Below are 18,526 nucleotides of genomic sequence, written 5' to 3'. Positions count from 1 at the left end.
AACTCTTCAGACAAAGGCTCCATATTTCTGCCACAATTATAGTCAAGTTATTCCTGAGAAAGCCACGATAATTACGATGAAAATGTGATCCATGAACCATTTTTATCCACATGCTATAAAGCATGTCATAATTTTTCTTTTAACACCAATGTGCTGTGTTTAAACATTGACCTGTGGCTTCAACTGAAGTGTTACAGGCTGTTTAACAAATTCCTCAAGAAACACACTGCATTTACTAAAATAGGCAAAACTTTAATGTTCCAATTAAATGCAACTATTTTTTACAGCATTCTAACATTTTATGTCACCCAAAAATGAGATTTGAAATCTAATCATGCTGAAGCATGTTTTCCAACAATTCCATAGACAAGTAATATTACTAATATTATTAATTTTGAATGAAGCTACAAAAATAAAACAAATCTTGTTTTATCACTTTCATTTAAGTACATTGCTATCACAATAATTTAAATGTGGAAAATATTAACACCAGTTCACAATTATATGATTATTGTATTAAAATATTAATTCAGATTTTAAAACTATTCACAATCACAATTTTATTTTAATTATGGCAGAAAATGCCATTGAACATGAATTATTGTGCTACAAAATAAGTGCATCACCTAGGCAAAATAGCAATTAAATTATAATCATAAACTGAATGGTATTCAGAATCTTACTAGACGATATCATGAAATAACCAAAACATATCATTCACCCTTAATAAAGAAAGAAAAAATGAAACACCATGTGTTATTTTGCCCCACGGACAGTTCAATAAAAATGTTGTTACTTGGGCAAGTCAAAAATTGCAGTTAGACCATTCTTAACACAAACACGAATGGGTGCATACACTAAGCAATAATGTGTCTTTTCACAAATTAAAGTGATTATAGTACTCTACTATTACAAACCAAAACTGATTCTGTAGCACAAATTTTCACTCTAGTTCATTTCACTGTTACATCTGAAATGAACATTATCGATACAAAATTCCATCGGTCAGAATTACATATAAAACTGATTAAAACAAACATAGATTAACAAAATAGACATTAAATAAAGGAGGAGGATGCTTCTCAACCTTAATATATTCTGCATGGACATTAACCTAGTTGAAAAATAAGTGACCAGATATTTTAAACATCTGGAGGAATTAATCGCAAATTACCTTGATAAGTATATTTCACTAAATTTCAAAAATAAAACAAGTGACTGGGTGCTATATTGATATTCATTAGCCTTATTGCGTAATATAAAATAAACTAATTTCTGGCAGATATTTCAGTGCATTTGATTTCCAGCATGTTTGAGATAAGAATGAATATAATAGCATCTTGTGATCATCAATACATTTTGTATGGTACTACGCACATTAAATTTTAATGTAACGTATACGATAATCCACAAAAATAACCTTTTATTGATTTAAATTGTTCAATTGCAGATGAAAGAAATAATTCCATACCTAACATGAAATACAACCGCCATCACCACTCAAAGCTTCAGAGCTAACTATAAAGTGATGGCATTTAAAAATAATAAACCTAAGGTTGAAAGATTAATGCTTCAAATGAATGATAAGTAATACAGTGCCCTCTATAATGTTTGGGACAAAGACCCATCATTTATTTATTTGCCTCTGTACTCCACAATTTGAGATTTGTTATAGAAAAAATCACATGTGGTTAAAGTGCACATTGTCAGATTTTTTTTAAAGGCCATTTTTATACATTTTGGTTTCACATTTGGGGTCTATGTATAAACACTGCTGTAATTTCTACATGTTGAAACCGAAATGTATAATACCTTAATTAAAATCTGACAATGTGCACTTTAGCCACATGTGATTTTTTCTATTGTGCGAATGTACGCATCATATTTTGTGGGATTCCTATGATATCAGGTGGGTATGTGGTATAAAGCCTGTAAATTATACACTACAATTAGCATTTACTGTGAACAGGTACGGATTTGCAAATAAATATACAGGCCTTAAGGAATTTCTTATCAGGAGGTTTGGCCTAGGTGACATCGAGCGGGCAGCTCGGATTTTCAGAATAGACGGCCTGGGCAACCGCCAGCCGTCTGCCCTCCTGGAAGACATGCTCACCCTAATGGGGGGCCATGAACCTTGCTTTCTATTTAAATACGCCTACCTGCAGCAGCTCCCCCCCGACACTCCCTTGCAACTCGCCAGGGATCCATTTACCGACATGCGGGCGCTGGGTGAACTCGCCGACGAGCTGTGGAATTCCCGCCATCAGAACCTGGAAGCGCTGACCGTCCTTCCCACGGCGTTTGGAGGTTCAGAGCAGGTCGGGACCGCTTACTTTATTAATTAATATTAAGCTTACTTTAGAGATACGGTGTGGAAACAAGGTCATCGAGTGCACACTGACCAACGATCACGAGTACACTAGTTCTATTCTACGCACTAGGGACAATTAACAGAAGCCAATTAACCTACACACCTGAAGAAGGGTCATGACCCGAAACATTACCCATTCATTCTCTCCAGAGATGCTGCCTGTTCCGCTAAGTTGCTCCAGCATTTTGTGTCAACCTACATACCTGTATGTCTTCGGAATGTGGGAGGAAACCTGAACAATCAGAGAAAACCTACGTGGTCACAGTAAGAATTTGTGTCCTGTACTTGTAGTCAGGATCGAATCTGGATCTTTAGCACTGTAAGGCAACAACTCCATTGCTGTGCTCTTTGTTTTTATAGTTGGAATTATTTACTCAAGATGTCATGTCTTTTGAAATTAGCTTAAATCTTCGAGTCAAAGAGTTATATTTTCATAACAATATAGGTTATTCCATTGAACATTCCAGATAATATGAAGGCTTTAGAATTTAAGTAACAGAGGACTTAACCAGATTGAAAAACATTTTTTTTTTCTGCCAACTGCACTGCTCTGATGAACAGTTTAATTAACGGAAATATAAAAATCAAATTTTTTGCCTCTGAACCAATTTTGTTTTCCTTCTTCGGAGCAAGTGGTGATACAAAACCAGGCCTGGGCATTTACAAAGTCTTGCATTAATATTGGGTGACTGGTCTGAACGTTAGCATGTACCTGTGTACCAACATGCCATACGCGTTCTATCCTTTATACAGTGTTCAACCTAATAGAACCATTGCAAAGTTGAGAAATTTATCATATGTAGTTACAAATGCATTTAAGATAATAAAGCCAAGTTGCACAAAGGCACACAAAGTGAAGAATTTCTGACAGAAATTATTTGGCCTCCCATTAGATAATCAAACAAACTCAGGAAACACTTATTAGTCAAAATAACCACGTCATGTCATATTTTACTTCAAGTTAATTATAGACAATAGACAACAGGTGCAGGATTAGGCCATTCGGCCCTTCTCGCCAGCACCGCCATTCCCTGTGATCATGGCTGATCATCTACATTCAGCCTTCTCACCATATCCCCTGACTCCGCTATCTTTAAGAGCTCTATCTAACTCTCTCTTGAAATCATCTAGAGAATTGGCCTCCACTGCCTTCTGAGGCAGAGAATTCCACAGCTTCACAACTCTCTGGGTGAAAAGGTTTTTGCTCATCTCCATTCTAAATGGCCTACCCCTTATTCTCAAACTGTGGCCCCTGGTTCTGGACTCCCTCAACATCGGGAACATGTTTCCTGCCTCTAGCGTGTTCAATCCCTTAATAATCTTATATGTTTGAATAAGATCCCCTCTCAGCCGTCTAAATTCCAGAGTATACAAGCCCAGCCGCTCCATTCTATCCACATATGACAGTCCCGCTATCCCGGGAATTAACCGCTTGAACCTACGCTGCATTCCCTCAATAGCAAGAATGTCCTTCCTCAAATTTGGAGACCAAAACTGTACACAATACTCCAGGTGTGGTCTCACTAGGGCTCTGTACAACGGCAGATGGACCTATTTTTAGGTTTCACTGTTTAATCCTTTGTATTAGAATTGCCTCACCTCGGAATCGTGTACACAATGTTTTTCCTCACTCTGAAGCAAACATCTTATTCTGTGGACATTTTAAGTACTGATCAAGAAAGGTCGTAGTTCAAGGATATAAAACTAAATACCAAGTTAAAACCAGATTTTAAAATTGGGGACCGTTATAAGGATAATTCATATCTTAATCTAATCAGAAGCATCCAATATACAAAATCAAATATAGTTGCCTTAAAGCCAAAGTGACCATGTATGTACATTATATTTTGTTTAAATAATACAAATTGTAAGAAAAATGTAGCGCATTGCAGTTCAATGTAATTTTCATCACATAGAGCATGAGACATTTACTCTGCAAAATCAACATCTTAAAAAATCATAAATCAACTGTTTCAATGAATTATAATTAGTTGATTAAAGTTAGCAGCATTATTCAGAAACACTTCTTCCATTTTCAACATTTAAACAAACCAATTGTTTGGATTAAAGTTAATTGCTGTCATCTTTCCAATTTCATGATGTACCTTTTTAAAAAGTATACATAACAAAAACAGTGTACTAAAAGATATCATATTTTTACCAAAGATATCCAAGCATACTCCTTATTTAAACAGTGTGACGAGGTAGGCCTGTCAATCATCCAGTAGGTTTCCTTTCAGATTTATGAGGCAGGCCCAGAACTGAGGCTTGGTCTTTTGTTTCAGATTTTCCAACAACACTACCAACTTGCTTTGTGGACTGTTTCCAATGGTCGAATTAAACCTTCTTCGTAAACACGCAGGATGGCTTCGCAGACAAATTTGTATTGACTCTGGAATAAATAAAATGTTATTTAAATCTTGCTTTAATCAATTCAAAGTAAAATGAGAATGACGATTTGCACATGGTTACTCGTTCTGGATTGTTCCATTACACATAATCCCTAATTCTTTTGCCCACATTGACTAAATTAAAACATTTTGAATTCTAAAAATCTGTAGCATTTAAAGCAATACAAAAAAAGTTTATTCGGAAACATCACATCAGATTCGATTAGTTTATTGCCAAATTAGTTTTACACCAAATTGCAATGAAATTCCTTGTTCGCGTGAAGTGCAGAAGTACATATGACACTACCTACAGTACAATCATAAACATGATAGATACAACAATAAATATGACGATTAATTCAAAACAGCAGAAAAGTGCAAAGATTGTAGTGCAATCTGAAATAATGTAAAGCAAATATGAAAAGTGAAATAACAGATTAACTCATGAGGCAGAATTAAGAGCCCATGGCAACATATCTGGGAACAAGATACAAAATAAGTAATTGATTCAGGAGTCTGGTAGCAAATGTTCCAGGAACAAAAATAAAATTAATATATTTTTCTTAAAACGTTAAAATAGATCAAAATGACCAGCTAAAATCAAAGGTAGACAAAAATGCTGGAGAAACTCAGAGGGTGAGGCAGCATCTATGGAGCGAAGGAAATAGGCAACGTTTCGGGTTGAAACCCTTCTTCAGGCCCCTGTAAAATCTGTAAAATGCTGTAAAATCTTGTTACAGCAGCTTTAACAGTTAAACATCCGAAGACACTTTATTGAAGTGATAAAAAAACTATTTTGCACTGAGGCACAAATGAAGGTATTAGGAGAGGCAACCAAAAACTAGATTAAAAATCATAAATTTTAAGTATCTTCAAAGAAAGTGACAATGAGTAGGGAGAGAATTTCAGTTAGGTGCCATTGGGTGCTGAAGGGAAGGCCAGTTATGGTGAAGTAAATTTGCAGATAATCAAAAGGCCAGAATTGTTGCACATATATTGGAGGGTTGCAAGATGGACTTAAAAACGAATCTTATGAGAATTGTTAAGGCTTGTTGCTTCAGCAAACACAGGAATGGTGGATGAAATGGGCTTTGACAAATAGGATATGTCACAGGAGCAGAATCAGACCATTCAGTCTATCAAGTCTACTCTACGTCATTGAATCATGGCTTATCGATCGATCCCTCTGATCCCCATTTTTCTTCCTTCTCCCCAATTCTGGCCGGTGGGCGGCGCGACTCTGGTCAGCAGCGGCCTCTGCAGTCTGTCCGCGTTTTATTATTTTCTGTCTGTGTTTAAATGTAGTTTTTGTTATTTTTTGTTGGGGTGTGTGTGTGGGGGGTGGGGGTGGGGTGGGAGGGGGGGGGAAACTTTTTAAATCTCTCCCTGCACTGGAGACCCGACCTTTTCTCGTCGTCGGGTTTCCGTTGTCGTTGGGGCCGCAACGAGGAGCGGCCTCCAACAGGAAGAAGCCGGGGACTCTGGTGCTACGACTCACCGTCGCCGTCGCGGGGCTGGCCGAGTCCGGAGCGGGTGGAGCGGTGGAGGAGCGCTGCTGCTGCTGCTACCGGGGAGTCGGAGGCTCCAACAGCAGGTCTGTGGACGGCGGCACCGGGAGCCCGCGGCTCCCTGGAGGGAGACCGCTTTTCAGGGCTCTCGCAACGGCGACTTCCCCCGCCCGAGTTGCGGGGTTGAAGAGCTCCTGGAGCGGGGCCTAACATCACTGCCCCGCGCGGCTTGGAATGGCCGCGGGACTCTGCGAGCGCACGCCGGGGGCTCTAACACCAAGACCCGGTGTGCGACCTTGCACCACCCGGCGTGGCTTTAATGGCCGCGGGACAATCGCCATCGCCAGCCGGGGGCTTTGACTTTGACTCTGACATCGGGGGGGGGGAGAGTGCAGTGGAGAGATAAGTTTATTAGGCCTTCCATCACAGCGATGTGATGGATGTTTATGTAAATTATGTTGTGTCTTGGGTCTATGTGTTTGTAATGTATGGCTGCAGAAACGGCATTTCGTTTGGACCTCAAGGGGTCCAAATGACAATTAAATGTATCTTGTATCTTGTATCTTGTAATACCTTTGACACTCTTATGGGCCTGTCCCACTTAGGTGATTTTTCAGCGGACTGCCCATGACTGTCAAGTTGCCGGCAGTCACCTGAAAAACAGGCAACTGGAACAGCGACTGTCAGAGTGGAACACACACACAAACACATTGCTTCCTTCACCAAGCTGCGTGAATTTTTTAGACAGCGCTCCCACCGCTTGCCCTGTCCAAAAAAATTCACGGCCGCTGCTGACGAGAGTCGCGCCGCCTACCTGAGAATGTTGGGTACTCAAAAAATGAGTACAAGTCTCTTTGCACCAAAGATTTCTGCATTTTTCCGTTTAGAAAATAATCTACTTTCGATTAAAGTCATTTACACCTAATAATATAATTAGGTTCAGAGCAGCTATAGCTTTGGGAATTAAGCTGTTCCTGAGTCTGGAGGTTCGGGCGTAGAAGGCCTTGTAACGTCTGCCGGAGGGAAGTAGTTCGAACAGTCCATTACAAGGGTGTGAGGAGTCTTTATGGATGCTGACGGCCTCCCTGAGGCACCGTTTGTAGTTCATGAAAATAGAAAATGGTTTGTAGTAGAGTAACGCGTTTATGTATTTTTATGTAATTTCTGAGTGGTCTATCAGACATACAGAATGTTGCAAGTAATATTTTACCCAAAACTCAGGTAGATGCCCTCCAAGTCTGGTAGCTGTGTCCCAATAATCTGCGCTCTGCCACCTACTACCAAAATGCATGACTCCACACTTTGCTATGCTACATTACATCTGCCACTCTCCCAACCTGTCCAAGTCCTTCTGCAGAGTCCCTGCTTTCTCTACCCAACTGCCCATCCACCTATTTTCGTATCATCTCCAAACTTGGCCACAAGCCTTTAATTCCCTCATCCAAATAATTGATATAAACCGTGAAGAGTACAAGTCCTAGAAATGACCTCTGCAGAACACCGTGAGTCACTTAAGCCAACTAGGAAAAGGCCCTTTTATTGCCACTCTTTGCCTTCTGCCTTAAGTAACTTACAGGGAGTGATGGGCCTGTCCGACTTAGGCGACTGCAGGAGACTATGCAGTCACCACATGGTCGCCACATGTTCGCGGGTGGTTGCTGGGGAGTCGCCTTCATGGTCGTGAGGCATTCCCACATTCTGGGAACTAGTCGCGGCCTCATTATGGTCACCGCAAATTTTCAACATATTGAAAAATTAGCAGGGACTAGAATGAAGCTGCCATGGAGAGTAGCGAGAATTCTCGTGCTGTAGGTGGGTGGCCAGGAGGTCCTATTGGGTTGCCAGGAGGTCGAAGGTTCTCGGAGGTTCTCGTAGGTTGTAGCTGGTGCTGGCCGGTGAATTTCATTGGCTCATTGGGAGAAAAAAAAAGTTAGCAGCAGAACCAAGGATTACTGACCGGTAATGTTAACGTCCGCCGAGCTTCACAGCCGTGTATCTCTGGCTTCTTAAAAGTTGTCCCCACTCCTTCTTCCCCCTTTTTCCCGTCCTCTTTTAAAGGACTTACCGTACTGTGCTTTTTAACTTATTAATTACAGCGGCAACCTTCCTTTGTGGTGTGTGTCTGTATCACAATGGCTTTGGCCTGCATGTAAAGGGCTGGTGAAGGAAGCTGTGTGTGTGTGTATGTGTGTGTGTGTGTCTGTTGTGTGTGTGTGTGTGTGTGTGTGTGTGTGTGTGTGTGTGTGTGTGTGTGTGTGTGTGTGTGTGTGTGTGTGTGTGTGTGTGTGTGTGTGTGTGTTAGCAGCAGTGTTCAGAACCAAGGATTACCGACCGTGTGTGTGTGTGTGTCTTTGTGTGTGTGTGTGTGTGTGTGTGTTTGTGTGTGCTGTTTGTGGTGTGTGTCTGTGTGTGTGTGTGTGTGTGTGTGTGTGTTCCACTCTGACAGTCGCCGTTCTAGTTGCCGGTTTTTCAGGCCACTGCCGGCAACTTGACAGTCACCGGCAGTCGCCTGATAAATCGCCGAAGTGGGACAGGCCCATGAGTTTGAGCAACTGAACCAACATTTGAGGATTGATATCCCATCTTCTGATCAGTTGCCATATTGAACAATTGTAAATCAGGATCCTATTATGTCAAATTGGTATCATTCTACACAGTCAAAAGATTCTCTATGCTAGCAAATTCAATTATTTTCATAAAATTTTGCCTTGAATATTAGTGAAGCCTTTTAGAATAACCATTTCAACCAGCAGTTAGAATGCTATCTAATACAGCATTCTCGCAGACAGCAATCACACTCTAATTTACATAACCTATGATGGAACTAAATGGATGTTGTGCAAGGTGATGCATCAGAATTATGTGCACTTGAGTGTTTGCATGTGGCATTAGATACGGACCTGGATAACAAAGAGTGTATCTGCATTAATGCAACATGTTAAGACATTTGGAACATTGCTTAAAAAATACTAGAAATTTAATTTTAAGACATCTTAAGTTAATGGTGAGAGCAGATATGTATCCTGCCTGCGTGTGTTCTCGTGGTCAGCATGGTTTAGTTAAAATATAAAAGCGATAAGTATCCAGAAAGAACCGAAAAGAAACCAAACAAAATTTACCACAAAGCGCTGGCTTGAAAATTTGATTGATTGTTCCTTCTGGATTCTTAAAACATAAATATATTCAATATTCCTTCATGCTTATTATCCAGATCTTACCGATGTTTGTATCATCATAGCTCGTTGATCCCTCATCCTTCTAACAATATCCAGTGGGTACACAGGTTGGCCATTTTCAATCAAGCACACTGCTGTCTCCATGGCAATAAGAACACCAGTACGACCAATTCCAGCACTGCAAAAGAAAAATCAAACAAGATTTAAATTAAGTATAAATTGGAGGCAATAAATTTAATATCGTTTAAATCTTTAGTCAGTGAGAGCAATTTAAAAGACTGAATGAGTGATAAATGTACATTTCTGAAAATAAGGGCATCAGTCTACACCTATTGTACAACAGGTTAAAGGAAAAGTAATTACACTGCACTGATGATAATATTTGTATATTTACGAGATCAAGATGCGAAATTGAAAGATGTATAAAATTCAAAAGGCCATCTGACTATTCTGCTCACGGAATTTCCAATCCATTTTCACGGTTTGATTAAACAGACAATATTCTTCTTTGTCCTGATCTTCCCACTGTGAAGTATCACGACAAGCAAGTAAAAACAAGACAAAAACCATTAAAGAATCTGACAAAAAGAATAAAAGGTAAACTGTAACAAAATATTTCTGTGGTGATGGAAATAAAGAAACACAAGCTCAGTAACAGCTGAGGAATGTTGTAATATCAATATTAGTGCTTTAAAAAAATCCAGACAGCGAACACAATTCAGCAATTTACAATTTAGTCAATTTTTAGGGCGACAGCAAAATAAAGTTTTAATTAATGAAGAAAAGTCAAAAATATTATTATGCATCATCTTGTAAGTACATTGTTGAAACAATCACAAAGATAAAATCACAGTACAAAAAATGGCGAAGGTTTGGTGTAATGCATTTCCAATTAAGAAAATAATTTAAAATACCAATCTAACTGGAAAATGTATTTCTCATGCAACACTCACCCTTGCAATCTAAATCAATTAAACATTTGTAACACAATGGCTTGTGATAGAAGTAATGGGATCAGACGATCCGTAAATCACATCAGAACACAAACAGGACAAGGCTTCATTATTGACTTAAGATGGTGTGTCAGGTATTCTTATACATTGTAACTGCAACCAAGATCAGCATGAGAGCATTTTGTTCCTCAGCAAGCAAAATTATCTTCCTTACTGAAAAGAAAATAAGTACCTGCAATGAACAATAATTGGCTCATTATCCCTTCCAATTCGTTTCTTTCTCACGAAAGTCACAAAGTCAAAGAAGTCCATTGAGTCATCAGGAACACCATGATCAGGCCACGCCACATATTGAAGATGACTGACAACACGTTCTAGTCCTGTCTGAAACAACAAAGAAACAAAAAACAGTTACATAATTCGAATATCACTGTACTTTAATTGGTACACGTGACATTAAAATACCTTTGTAGCAAGAATAATTACCTCAGAATGCTGCTTATACAATGAAAAGAGCAAACAGCAAATGAAGTGAAACAGGTTTACACTGACTGTGGGTGGTAATACCATGTACTCTAATTTTGCCCACTAATCTCCTATGTGGACCTTATCAAACGTTTTCTGAAAGCCCAGGTATACTACATCCACTGGCTCTCCCTTGTCCATTTTCCCAGTTACATCCTCAAAAAATTCCAGAAGATTAGTCAAGCATGATTTCCCCTTTGTAAATCCATGCTGACTTGGACCGAGGACATGACTTCAGAATTAAGGGACAGAAGTTTAGGGGTAACATGAGGGGGAACTTCTTTACTCAGAGAGTGGTAGTGGTGTGGAATGAGCTTCCAGTGGAAGTGGTGGAGGCAGGTTCGTTGGTATCATTTAAAAATAAATTGGATAGGCATATGGATGAGAAGGGAATGGAGGGTTATGGTATGAGTGCAGGCAGGTGGGACTAAGGGAAAAAAAGTTTTGTCGGAACGGACTTGTAGGGCCGAGATGGCCAGTTTCCGTGCTGTAATTGTTATATGGTTATATGATCCTGTTACTGCTATCCAAATGTGTCACTATTTCATTTTTGATAATTGACTTCGGCATCTTCCCCACCACCGATGTCAGGCTAACTGGTCTATAATTCCCTTTCTCTCTCGTGCCTTTCTTAAAAAGTGGGATAAAATTAGCTACCCTCCAATCCACAGGAACTGATCCTGAATCTATAGAACATTGGAAAATAATCACCAATGTGTCCACGATTTCTAGAGCCACTTCCTTAAGTACCCTGGGATGCAGACCATCAGGCCCTGGGGATTAGAAACATAGAAAATAGGTGCAGGAGTAGGCCATTCGGCCCTTCGAGCCTGCACCGCCATTCAATATGATCATGGCTGATCATCCAACTCAGTATCCTGTTCCTGCCTTCTCTCCATAACGCCTGATCCCTTTAGCCACAAGGGCCACATCCAACTCCCTCTTAAATATAGCCACAACTGGCCTCAACTACCTTCTGCGGCCGAGAATTCCAGAGATTCACCACTCTCTGTGTGCAAATTTTTTTCCTCATCTCGGTCCTAAAAGATTTCCCCTTTATCCTTAAACTGTGACCCCTTGTTCTGGATTTATCAGCCTTCAGTCCCATCAGTCTACCCAACACCATTTCCTGCCTAATGTGAATTTCCTTCAGTTCCTCCGTCACCCTAGATCCTCTGGCCACTAGTACATCAGGGAGATTGTTTATGTCTTCCTTAGTGAAGATGGATGCAAAGTACCTGTTCAACTCGTCTGCCATTTCCTTGTTCCCCATAATCAATTCAACTGTTTCAGTCTTCAAGGGTCCAACTTTGGTCTTAGCTAATTTTTTCCCTTCACATACCTAAAGAAGCTTTTACTATCCTCCTTTATATGCTTGGCTAGCTTACCTTCGTACCTCACCTTTTCTCCCCGTATTGCCTTTTTAGTTATCTTCTGTTGCTCTTTAAAAGTTACCCAATCCTCTGGCTTCCCGCTCATCTTTGCTGTTATACGTCTACTCTTTTATTTTTATACTGTCCCCGACGTCCCTTGTCAGCCACGGCCGCCCTTAACTCCCCTTGGAATGTTTCTTCCTCTTTGGAATGAACTGATCCTGCACCTTCTGTATTATTCCCAGAAATACCTGCCATTGTTGTTCCACTGTCATCCCTGCTAGGTATCTTTCCAGTCAACTTTGGCCAGCTCCTCCCTCCATAGTCCCCTTTGTTCAATTGTAATACTGACACTTCTGATTTTCCCTTCTTCCTCTCAAATTGTAGATTGAAACTTATCATATTATGGTCACTTCCTCCTAATGGCTCCTTTACCTCGAGTTCCCTTTATCAAAACCGGTTCATTACTCAACACTAAATCCAGAATTGCCTTCTCCCTGGTAGGCTCCAGTACAACCTGCTCTAAGAATCCATTATGGAGGCACTCCACAAACTCCCTTTCATGGGGTCCAGCACCAACCTGATTTTCCCAGTCTACATGTTGTAATCTCCCATAACATCTGTAGCATTACCTTTGCAACATGCCAATTTTAACTCTTGATTCAACTTGCACCCTATATCCAGGCTACTGTTTGGGGGCCTACAGATAACTCCCATTAGGGTCTTTTTACCCTTGCAATTCCTTAGTTCTATCCAAACTGCATCTCCTGATTCTATGTCACCCCTCGCATGTCACTGTAATTCCCACATCATACTTGCCAATTTCTAACTGAGCCTCAAGCTCATCAACTTTAGTTCTTATACTTTGCATTCATATAATACTTTTAATCCATTACTCCCCTCACCTTTCACACTGATTTTTATTTCACTTGGCCATACTCTCCTATCGGGGTTCCATAAGGCTCCATCCTAGGCCCTATTCTCTTCTCCCTGTATATGCTCCCCTTAGGCCAAGTCATTCAAAGGCACGGCATTTCCTTCCACTGCTATGCAGACGATACACAACTCTATCTCTCCTTGAAACCCAACAACCGATCAAATCTACTCGGCCTTATCCACTGCCTCGAGGATATAAAGTGTTGGATGGCCCAGAACTTCCTCCAACCAAACGAGAGTAAGCCCGTGGTCATCCTACTTGGCCCCTCGGACTCCATCAAAACGATAGCAGGCAGCCTTGGAAGCCTTACCCCATTACTCAAACCTCACGTCCAAAACGCCGCAGCGAGACTCCTGACAGGCACCCGAAAAAAGGACCACATCACCCCAATTCTGGCCTCTCTCCACAGACTCCCAGTGCAGTTCCGAATCAATTTCAAGCTCCTTCTTTTTGTTTACAAAGCCCTTAATGGGCTTGCCCCCACCTACATCGAAAATCTGCTTTCCCACCATACCACCTCCAGGTCCCTCCGATCAGCCAACTTGGGGTTACTGACCATCCCGCGGTCTAGGCATAAGCTCAGGGGCGACCGCGCTTTTGCAGTTGCAGCACCTAGACTATGGAACAGCATCCCTCTTCCCATCAGAACTGCCCCCTCCATCAACTCTTTTAAATTTAGACTTAACTTATTTCTACTCTCAGGCCTTCCTTGAGGTTCTCCGAGGGAGCGCTGTATGTATGTATTTATGTATGTATTGTTGATCTATGTACCACTGTTTGTAGCATGTTAGTACCTGCACTAATGTAAAGCACTTTGGTCAACGAGAGTTGTTTTTAAATGTGCTATAGAAATAAAATTGACTTGACTATCCCTTCCTGAGCTTTCTGCCCCGTTAATTCTGGTGCCTTTCTTAACTTTTCTTATACTCTCTTGCCCTTTAACTCCATCCTTATATCTATAGTTTGTCTCCTCCCACTATTTAGTTTAAACCCACCCGTGTAGCAGTGGCAAACCTGCCTGCCAGAATGCAGGCCCCCTTCATGTTAAGGTGCAACCCATCCTTTTTGTATAATTCACTCTTTCTCCTAAATTGATCCCAGATGTCTAAGAATCGAAATCCCTGCTTTCCGCATCAGATCCTCAGCCACACATTCAGATCCCCTATCTCCCTGTTCCTGCCCTCACCAGGACGAGGAACTGGAAGCAAACCGGAGATAACCACCCTGGAGCTCCTGCTTTTCAGCCGTCTTCCGAGTTCTCTGAAGTCACATTGCAATAGACAATAGGTGCAGGAGTAGGCCATTCGGCCCTTCGAGCCAGCACCACCATTAAATGTGATCATGGCTGATCATCCACAATCAGTACCCCGTTCCTGCCTTCTCCCCATATCCCCTGACTCCGCTATCTTTAAGAACCCTATCTAGCTCTCTCTTGAAAGTATCCAGAGAACCGTCCTCACCGCCCTCTGAAGCAGAGAATTCCACAGACTCACAACTTTCTGTGAGAAAAAGTGTTTCCTCGTCTCCTTTCCAAATGGCTTACCCCTTATTCTTAAACTGTGGCCCCTGATTCTGGGCTCCCCCGACATCGGAAACATGTTTCCTGCCTCTAGAGTGTCCAAACCCTTAACAATCTTATATGTTTCAATAAGATTCCCTCTCATCCTTCTAAACTCCAGTGTGTACAAGCCCAGCCGCTTCATTCTCGCAGCATATGACAGTCCCGCCATCCCAGAAATTAACCATGTGAACACTCCCTCAATAGCAAGAATGTCCTTCCTCAAATTAGGGGACCAAAACTGCACACAATACTCCAGGTGTGGTCTCACTAGGCCCTGGTACAACTGCAGAAGGACCTCTTTGCTCCTATATTCGACTCCTCTTGTTACAAAGGCCAACATGCCATTCGCTTTCTTCACTGCCTGCTGTACCTGCATGCTTACTTTCAGACTGATGGACAAAGACCCCCAGATCCCGTTGTACTTCCCTTTTTCCCAACTACGCCATTTAGATAGTAATCTGCCTTCCTGTTTTTGATACCAAAGTGGATAAATTCACATTTATCTACATTAAACTTCATTTGCCACGCATCTGCCCACTCCCCCAACCTGTCCAAGTCACCCTGCATTCTCATAGTATCCTCCTCGTAGTTCACACTGCCACCCAGCTTTGTGTCACCTGCAAATTTGCTAATGTTACTTTGAATCCTTTCATCCAAATTATTGATGTATATTGTAAATAGCTGCGGTCCCAGCACCGAGCCTTGCGGTACCCCATTGGTCACTGCCTGCTATTCTGAAAGGAACCCGTTATTCCCTACTCTTTGTTTCCTGTCTGCCAACCAATTTTCTATCAATGTCAGCACTCTACCCCCAATATTGAATGACAATACTGGTTCAAGGGACCAATTGGTTGAGAGTTCCTTTCACAGCGTGTGGCCAGGGTTAAAGTTGCGGGGAGGGCAGGAGCATTGAGGAGGGGGCCGAGGATCATGCTAGTAACCCACTCATTCACCGCTGCTGCTGCGCTCCAGGCATGGAGCCACTGCATTGTGGCTGGGAAGGACAGCGAAACTGGCCGCCGGGACCTCACATCTGCCGGCCCGCTGCCCTCTGGCAGTGCTCTCAGGCTGAAAACCTCTCTCCTGCCGCTCGCCGGCCTCAGTCATGTCAGCCGCTTCCCGCAAATCCTTACATTCCAACAGCCGAGTAACCTAAATTAGTCCCTCGATCGCGCTGTCGGAATTTCGCCGAACTTGAAACAATTCGCCGATGGCTCACGGCCGTTGCGGTCCGGATCCGCCCCCACTTCTACTCCCTGAGCGGGGCCAAGAAAATTGAAGATGGACATATAATGCAGGAGTAACTCAGTGTGACCGGCAGCATCTCTGGAGAGAAGCATTGGGTGACGTTTCGGGTCCAGACCCTTCGATGAGTCTCGACACGAAACGTCACCCATTGCTTCTCTCTAGGGATGCTACCGGTCCCACTGAGTTACTCCTGCATTTTGTGTCCATCTTCAAATGACGTCACGTGCTCCAGACAGCTGTGCGCATGCGTGGAACCTTCGTGGCTAAACGCGACCAGGAGGTTGCGTAATTTGCGTGCCAAGGACACATAAGTGGGACAGGTCCTTAAGATTCAATTATGTACCTGACTAAAGATAAAGAGAGCAGGAGTCATTACATTACAATATCTGAAGTGTTTACACATGGAACCATGCCTGTTGGTCGTCAAAATATACCAAGACATGAAGACTTGAAACAATGGCCTTACCTGAAGGATATCAAGATATCTGAAATAAATTCTAGTGTTGATCTACTGATCGGAATGAATGTTTTGAAGGCATTGGAACCTATACAGATTGTTAGGTGATGGACCGTATGCTACGAAAACCCGACTTGGTTGGGTTAGCAAAGGCTCCTTAAAAAGGAGCCATGAAAAAGAGAATCAGAGGAGCTATCCTATTACTATCCCAGTACTGCCCATTATATTGTGGGTGGGATTTATGACGTATATTTGAGCGTGTATGGGTCTATGTATCTTGCGCAGAAGCTTAGTTTTTAGTTTAGTTTGGAATGAGCATGGAGAACGTTTACCCTTCGACCATGCGAAGTCTAACGGAGACACGAGGAGTTTTCTAATGTTGAAAGCGATAAGCTGGAGTTCGATGAAGATTATAGATACGACGCAGAAGAAATTTCAACAATAAAGATTTTATTAATCAAAAGACTATGTTTTGGAAGACTTATCTATGAAGAAGCTCTGAAGGTCTCTGATGGTGAGCTCGCATGCATACAGAGACATTCCTCTCAACCATGCTGTCCATTTAGTGGCTAGAGGGGCTAATCTCTTGAACGATACAAACATCTGCCGCTACAGTTGGTTTATAAGATTATAAGTGATAGAAACAAAGAAAATAGGTGCAGGAGGAGGCCATTCGGCCCTTCGAGCCAACACCGCCATTCATTGTGATCATGGATGATCGTCCCCTATCAATAACCCGTGCCTGCCTTCTCCCCATATCCCTTGACTCCACTAGCCTCTAGAACTCTATCTAACTCTCTCTTAAATCCATCCAGTGATTTGACTTCCACTGCCCTCTGTGGCAGGGAATTCCATAAATTCACAACTCTGGGTGAAAACGTTTTTTCTCACCTCAGTCTTAAATGACCTCCCCTTTATTCTAAGACTGTGGCCCCTGGTTCTAGACTCGCCAAACATTGGGAACATTTTTCCTGCATCTAGCTTGTCCAATCCTTTTATAATTTTATATGTTTCTATAAGATTCCCCTCATCCTTCTAAACTCCAGTGAATACAAGCCCAGTCGTTTCAAACTTTAAATACCTGGGAGTCCACCTCACCGAGGATCTGACATGGACAACACACACTGCCACACTGGTGACTAAGGCAAGGCAGTGCCTTTACCACCTCAGGCAGCTGAGGAAATTCAGAGTCTCTCCGAGGATCCTTCAGTGCTTCTACTCTGGGGCTGTAGAAAGCATCTTGCCCGGCAACATCACAAACTGGTTTGGGAACAGGAAGGTTCTTCAGAGAGTAGTGCGTTCAGCTGAACGCACTATGGGAACTAAACTCGCCCCCCTGCAGGACCTATACACCAGGAGGTGCAGATTCAGAGCCAGCAACATTATGGGGAACCCCTACCACCCCAGCAACGGACTGTTCCAGCGGCTATGGTCAGGCAAACGCCTCCGCTGTCATGCTGTGAAAACAGGGAGGATGAGACGAAGTTTCTTCCCACAGGCCATTATAGTATATTATCTTTATATACAGGTGCACAACCTTTTATCCGAAAGCCTTGGGACCAGACACTTTTCGTAATTCGGAATTTGTCGGCCTTCATAATGGAAATTTTTTAAGCGTAGACTTTTATGGCTGGCTCAGTGGTAGAGTGCTCGGCTCATATCCGCAAGGTCGCGAGTTTGTGCGTTGATCCCGGCAGTTCCTCGGTAGCGAGTTTGAGTTTTCAATGTAGTTATTTCTTGCAGAATAAATGGCTGTATGAAATGCAGTGTGTTGAATGAATTCCTGAATTTGTAAATGTGACCGCAGCATTGAATCACCTCTCGCACTCATATCACCCTAGCGGGGCTACATGCCCTTAGGCGGCCTAAGGCGACACTTTCACACTCTTATATCCGTGTGCAGCAGAGGCGACATGCGTTTGGCGCCAAACGTGAGCTTTGGTGAGCTTTGGTGTGCAGACGACATCCTTTTTGTCTGGGATCGGCGCTCCGGAACACGCTTCCTCGTGGATACTGGAGCAGAG

The 18,526-nt window shown here is 42.2% G+C and overlaps 1 protein-coding gene across 4 annotated transcripts in view; it reads right to left on the bottom strand.

The window, feature by feature from the left end:
• Positions 1–231: 231 nt before the first annotated feature.
• LOC129710598 (tyrosine-protein phosphatase non-receptor type 3-like) overlaps positions 232–18,526 on the bottom strand; it is a 161,648-nt gene continuing 143,353 nt past the window's right edge. For all 4 annotated transcript variants that reach the window (XM_055657732.1, XM_055657723.1, XM_055657741.1 and 1 more), the window contains 3 exons: positions 10,634–10,785; positions 9,491–9,626; positions 232–4,766 (listed from right to left, as the gene is read on the bottom strand). In XM_055657732.1, the coding sequence (XP_055513707.1) occupies positions 4,674–4,766; positions 9,491–9,626; positions 10,634–10,785 (381 nt within the window). In that variant the 3' untranslated portion in view covers positions 232–4,673. The remainder of the gene's footprint in view (positions 4,767–9,490; positions 9,627–10,633; positions 10,786–18,526) is intronic.

This window comes from Leucoraja erinacea, chromosome 2 (assembly GCF_028641065.1).
Source record: "Leucoraja erinacea ecotype New England chromosome 2, Leri_hhj_1, whole genome shotgun sequence".
NCBI lineage: Eukaryota > Metazoa > Chordata > Chondrichthyes > Rajiformes > Rajidae > Leucoraja > Leucoraja erinaceus.
Note: the sequence above shows the minus strand (reverse complement) of the source record. Positions and strands in the feature narration are given on the sequence as shown.